This window comes from Hetaerina americana, unplaced genomic scaffold (assembly GCF_022747635.1).
Source record: "Hetaerina americana unplaced genomic scaffold, ioHetAmer1.1.p SCAF_9, whole genome shotgun sequence".
Lineage (NCBI taxonomy): Eukaryota > Metazoa > Arthropoda > Insecta > Odonata > Calopterygidae > Hetaerina > Hetaerina americana.
The window spans coordinates 2,506,329-2,513,369 of NW_027287538.1; the positions used below are offsets into that span (position 1 = coordinate 2,506,329).

The window sequence follows — 7,041 nt, forward strand, 5'->3', positions numbered from 1 at the left end:
TTTTAAGGCAGGGTTATCCGACTGGTTGAAGGTTTTGGTAAATCTGCATTGGGTAATGTATAACACATTTCTTGACTTTGTATTATGGCTGTGTGTATTGCCTCTTAATGCATAGTTATTTACATTATCTTTTACATGAATTGAGCACTGAAAATGTAAGGAGGAATTACCATGCAAACAGGAATATTGTTCCCTGAGGAGAAGAGATTAAGGTCTACCGTGGAACAGAGATACATTCAAGCTTGGAAGGCATTGGAGAGGTATGGGTTCGGCTGAAAAAAGCATGGCAAAGAAGAGTTTCTGGTGCTATACTTATAGGAGCAAGGGTCGTACTTCCCCAAATGGACTGAGAGGAAATTGTCTGGGCAAGCCCATGACGTGTTCTGAGCGTTAGGTGAGGAATGCCATAGCATTGGCAGTCACCCGGGAGTACAAAGCATTGTGCTAGCATAGGACCACAGACAATCAAACCAGAGTGTGCAACTGTGGGATTCAGGAAAATTGGATCACATGACATATTTGAGGGTTTTGAGGGCCCATTGATGGGGAAGTGACTGTGGGGGATGGTGCACCTCTGCAAATCACAAGAAAAGAGACAATTCTGTCGCACATTTCTCAAGAATGTGGTGGCTGGGATAATGATTTCAGGGAAGTGCCACATGCACCAAGTTTGGAAGATAATCTACTTTCTCAGGTAATACTACATGAAAATGTTCCAAAGGTAGAAGCATATAGCCATGCCACATGGGAAAACTTAATGTCACACTTTGTGAGAAAGAACATATTGTACAAGAACTTCGACTTCACTGCACGTAAGTGTCATGTTTTCTTTACCACATTGAATGAAAGCTGAGATTAGAAAGCATTCAATTTTTCTTGGAAGCAACTGCAATCAGAGGCAAGTGGTAGAGAGAGAAAGAGCTAGATAAAGAGAAGAGCCTTCCCTTGCGCTAGTTAACCGAAGCAAATGAAGTTATTTCATGAACTGAGGTAACATGAAATATTATATGTGATATTAACCACTTATTCAGCCAAATAAGATAAAAATAATTATAAAAATAAGATTTGGGCAGTGCCAGAGTTATAAAACTGATGGTATACCGTAGAGAGATGCCTCAAACATCACAAAATGTGCATTAAAAAGCACAGCAATGCAAAAAAGTTAAACATTATGAAAAAATTGAAGGCTGACTGATTGACTGAGAAAATGGAAACTATAATAAAGCTAACTAAAATGAAAGTTATTCAAAGTAATTGAAACAAAAAATATATGGAAGACATTTGTAGAGAGTACATACAATATAAACAAACAATGGAAATAAAATAAGTTACTTCTTTTTATGAGAGCGAAGTTGATGGTGAATAAACAGCTGTTCCATCCACGCTATCAGTGTCGATATAAATTACATGACTTATTTTGTTATTTAACATGGAGAGAGCACCCAATAAGTCTTCCTGCCATCAAAATCAGGGCCTCTTCCAATTTTCTTTTTTTAATTTCTCTGATGAATACATTTTTCTCTTTCTAGGAGATTGTTCCTCATCTAATCCATCAATTATTCATGACACTGCAACCAACAATTGGCTATCAAGTGCAACCATTTCAAATCTCACACCACAACAGCACAGAACATTTACAACAGCACAGATCCCCACAGAATAACATTCAACTGTTATTGGTCCATGTGAAAGGACCACACTATTTGTTTGACATTAAGTTGCTTGCAAATTGGCCATGAGAATTTCTATCAAGGAAAGTTTTAAATGAAGTTTGATCATGTGAAACAGCCTTTATTCAGGAGAAATCAAGGTTTTGGAAGATGATAAACTTACCTTGAAGACCCAAATGATAGGTCGCCTTCATTATTTGACCACAAAAAGATGAATGACCATAGAAAAACTCAATCTAAGTTCCGAGGGCAACAAAAGGCATCCCAAGTTACTTTCTCAACATGGCATGATTGACTGTGGTACCCATGTGAATCAACAATGGCGAAGGTGTCGTACCTAAAGATAGAAGGGGATGTGGCATGTGTAGCCAGGGAAAAATGAAGAGAATGAAATCCCCCGTAAATAAAGAAGGCAAGAAGGAACACTTGAGCATGTTCATTCAGGTGTTTCAGGGCTAATCATGCCAGCAACATATGGAGGTAACAAATATCTCTGCATGTTCACCAATGAATAACCAACCCCATTTTGCATTGACATCCCAACCCAGAGGACGCCAGATGTTTTTCAACTTTTCATGAGGGAGTACTACAGGGTGGAATTGGAAAGGGCGCCGTACATATGCGATTTTTCAGAAAGAAAAATGCTAATCTAAACATTAAAATAAGAGGGCAAAAACTAGAGCAGTTAGAGCAGTTTACATATCTCGGAAGTGTTTTGGACCAACACGGTCAAAGTAGTAGGGACGTAAGGAGAAGAATTGCGCTAGACAAAGAGGCTTTCACAAGGAGGAGGGAGATGATGACAGGGACGTTGAGTAAGTATATTAAGAAAAGACTCGTAAAAACTTTGATATGGAGCGTAGCTATGTACGGTGCGGAAACGTGGTCATTGAAGCAGGAGGATATGGGTAGATTGGAGGCTTTTGAAATGAGGGTGTGGAGAAGAATGGAGAAGGTGAAATGGACAGAGAAGAAAACAAATGAGGAAGTACTTGGTATGGAAGGCGAAGAGAGGGGTTTGTAGGGAGAAATCCTATGGAGGCAGGAAAAGTGGATGGAGGCAGTATTGACCAGCAGTGGGATTTTGAAGAATGTACTAGAGGGGAGAATGTTAGGCAAACAAGGAAAGGGAAGGAGCAGGATAGGGATGCTGGACGGGATGAAGGGAGGAAGAAAGTAATCAGAGATTAAGAGAAACTTCATGTAAAGTAGGTTGCTGGATTGTGTTTTGTTAGGAGTCACAAGATATTTATTTGGTAGTTCTGTCCATCCAAAAACCTACCTTAACCGGTAGATTACCTTATAATAATAATAATTATATATATATATATAATCATTATTATATATAATTATATATTATATATATATTATCATTATTTATATATATATATATATATATATATATATATATATATATATATATATAAATAAAAGGAGGTAGCAGAAGGTGATTGTTTACCTTCATATAGTGAAGAATTAGCTCAACAAAATTTACATTGCAACCTCAACTGTCTGACTGATATCATTGAGCCTATGATTTAAGCCCCTTCTGTACCTGACCTTGGCAAAGATCCTAAAATTTTCGGCAAAAAACCACGAACAAATTTATAAAGTTAACGATCAGTTCGATCGGTGATGGTTGAGTTCACTCAATATTTTAGCCCAACAGCATGTGAATTTCACACAAGGAGGGGCACATACTGCAATACCAGATACCTTGGTGCAGTCTATGACTTCAGAGGAAGTTCTGGTGCCCAAAAAATCAAAATCTCATATTTATCACAAGTGATAGCCTGCACATATTTTGTATATTGTAAGAATTTCCAGACCAGACATATTACATGCCGCAAACCAATTGACCCAGTATTATGAGAGCCTAACAGTGGGGCATGCGAGCATGTAAAACATGCATTCTGATATCAGAAGGAGATGAGGGATTATACTCCTTAATTCTAATTATTCCAAAACTAGAAGACCTCCTGCGGTTTAAGTCAATGCTGATTGTGCGAATGACCAGGCTGATTCCATATCCATTTCTTGAATTTGTGGAGAATTTTGCTGGAGCAGCAATGAGTTTGAGGAGCAAGAAGCAGGGGTGTGTGCCAACCTCTATCACACATGGTAAATATATCGCAATGTATGAGGCTGTCTAAGAGTTAGTGCAGCTGAAGTCATTTCTCACTGAAAATAATCAGAATGAAAATTCTCCTATGCCTTATGCCATTAATGCAGAAATCTATATGCTACTTTTATCGCATCAACTAGCTCCATATCTGAAAGGAGTAAGCACAAAAATGTTTAGTTTCATTACCTCCAGGAGCTAATGGAGGTTGGTGAGGTTCATTTCAAATTTGTGCCTTCTCCAGAAAACAAATTTTCTCAATATAAAGTTTTTGTGTTTCCTCTACATTAACAGAATATAATTTCGTAAAGGCATTGCTTTGGTTCCAATTTCCTGACCTTTTAATGCATTAATTAGAAATACTGAAAATTGCATCATCACTGGGTTGCAATGATCATTTCGAAAAGTACCTTTACTCACCAATTACAAAATTTACATTAACTTAGAGGACAATAATCTGGGTGATGAAATTTAGAGTTAATGCTTGTTGGAAATGAAAATGTGAGTTCGTGGTTTGAGCTCGCGATAGCGGCCTCATCAATTTACTCGGATGATGTCAGCTCATTAAGTTTAATATGAATTTGAAGGGCTATTTCTTATCATTCTTGAAATAACTCTGCTGCAACACACTTTGGTTAAATGATATCAATCGCTTGAATTCTTTACCCAGACAACGTTAAGTATTGGAAACGTATTCATTCCGCGCATTATTCAACCCCTTTCATTAATATACCAGGACGTTCATGCAACGATCTCATTAAGTTAATACAACAGGTATAACTCACTTTTATAATGAATTGTGATAAAGACATGGCAAATATTATCTGCCATGGTAAAGAGTTTGAAATGAAAATAAGGTCTCATTTGGATGCCCTTCGTGAGGAACGACTTTAACAGCCCTTCAATGCTCCAGAAAAAGTAAACCGATATTTCTCAACAGTCGATTTATTGCCCATGTCGTTAACGAGTTGGCATTGCGAAATAATGCAACTGCACTCTCGTCATAGCTTTCACGATATTTATTTATTATTTTAAAGAATTTTTTTAATACATCGTTCGCATTATGATGATAATTATAAATCTATTTCATATTACCCAGATGAAACCGAAAACAGATATCCTGAAGTTGCTGCGACAGAATCTTTCATCGGAATCGTCTACGACCGTACAACAACCGGATCCCGGTCAAGGCGAATAATTTGTACATATTATACACTTTTATTATTTCCAATTACCATCTTTTGTGGAGAACAACGACCCTTGTACCAAGATCATTAGTACGAATTTAGTGCTCCAGCAACGGGCTTAGTACTGAAGGAGTAGCCGTTTAGTACATATGTTTGTACGTTTGTTAGTAGATTTCAACGCTGCAAAATTGTTTTAGAAGGTACAAAATTACCGTGGTTCTCTCAGGATACGAATCGATTAAGTGTCCATGCCTTAAAGCAATAATGTTCAACTAAATAATATGCTGCATGTTTGAATAGTACCAATGCGTCTAAATATATCCTAAAGTGAATTATATTTAACTAGTTTTAATGCAGCAAAAGGAGATACATGGAAGTATAAAACGAAAAATAGAATTATGAAACATTTCCTTCGGCTGTTACGTAGATGTCATAAAACTGAACTGCCGCAAAACCAGTTAACGAGATGAACAATCAGTACTGGCATTATAGTTTACCATTCAATAAACAGAATACCAGATCAGCATCAAGCACTATATTCATGATAGGAAGTAAGAGTAATCAGCGAATTCAGCATCATGTTACAACTTTACGCATCGAAAATTGTCCTCGCGTCCACACATTACAAGATTGTTTACCTTTGCAGACATTATTACGCTAGTTGATCTCCGAATAATTCTTTACTGAGATAACCTACCTTTCAAACTTTTTACGGAAGTGCTACTTGGTTATTTTTGCCAAGACATCGAAGTGTTTTAGTAAGTAAAATTTGGTATTTAATTGAAGAAGAATCAGCGATTCAATTCTTTATTTTAAGATAACAATTTGTGGCAATAATTTTACTTTTACGTGCGCATACTGTTAAGCAATTTGTACAGAATCATAACTCGCGACTAGAGTTGGCAACGAGGCACACTCACACACACTGTCATTTGAAGTGAGCGAATAAATTGGGTTGAGAGATCATGACATCATTCCCAACTTACGTAAACAATTGTACAAACGTTTTTATTTGGTTCTCAGGTTTTTAAGGAGATAAGAAATGTCACGAAAATTAATTATGAAGAAAATAGTTCTAATTTAAAGTTTTCTTTAGGGTTTCTCGGCGTTTTCAAGGGGAAAATGAAATGTATGCAGTACAATTAGGCGGTATACTTGGGAATTGAAATGCTAACAGATGAAATTCTACTTACTTCTCTTTCAGTAGATTCAAACCCATTTCGGGTATTTCAGCATTACTAACGAGAACTATAGGCCTTCGCATTTTGAGAAGTGGCGCTTTCCGTATTGAAGAATGACACACAGCAATGAATAGTCGCGGCGACGTCGGCTGCCGTAGTGGATGTCTTTCAATACCGTTGTTCGGTTATCTTATCAGGCTTTTCAGCATGCAAATTGTGAGAAATAGAACTGTAGTGTATCAAGGTTTTATTGCCTCCACAGGTGTTCGAATGGTATCTCGAAGCAAGAGTGCAAAATGGAAATGGCCATTAAGCCGGAAATTACGAATGGAGTAAAGAATATTTGAAATGCAAAAATGTGAATGTGTATTTACAATATGCATCGCATAGTAAAAATTAGTTTATTTCTTCTGGGCTATTTTACTAGCAATGTATGATTTTCATTAGGAACTTGATATACCATATAGCAGTATCACGTAATATAATAATTATTATATAAATAATTTTGCCCTAGTGATGTGACGTTAATGTGCCGCCACGCGAAAAAAAGACTTCACTTGAGTTGGGCTTGGGATATGGTTGTTTGCTTGAATGAATAACCAAACTGTGGGGTGACTACTACAGCCTTGCTTCTACTGTGGAAGTATGTCTTGCCATAATCTATGAATATAAAATTCGATTTACCCTGTGAACTGAGTAAACTGTCCTTCCTGTCTTCTTTCCAGAAATATAAGGTACATGGCCCAACAATCTCTTTTGGTCTTGTGTTAATTAGGAGAAGCCTGTGCAATGATCACTCTAGTGTTGTGTGATGCAAAGTGTAGTCTGCTGTGGCTGGCTATTCCCCTCCCTTCCTTCTCCAAGTTGTGGAATAATAAATA

The 7,041-nt window shown here is 37.1% G+C and overlaps 1 protein-coding gene across 1 annotated transcript in view; it reads right to left on the reverse strand.

Moving 5' to 3' along the window:
- The window catches only part of LOC139698716 (glyoxylate reductase/hydroxypyruvate reductase-like), a 30,583-nt gene extending 24,233 nt beyond the window's left edge, over nucleotides 1–6,350 (reverse strand). The window contains exon 1 of the mRNA XM_071597603.1: nucleotides 6,173–6,350. Within this exon, the coding sequence (XP_071453704.1) occupies nucleotides 6,173–6,243 (71 nt within the window). The 5' untranslated portion in view covers nucleotides 6,244–6,350. The remainder of the gene's footprint in view (nucleotides 1–6,172) is intronic.
- Nucleotides 6,351–7,041: the final 691 nt, after the last annotated feature.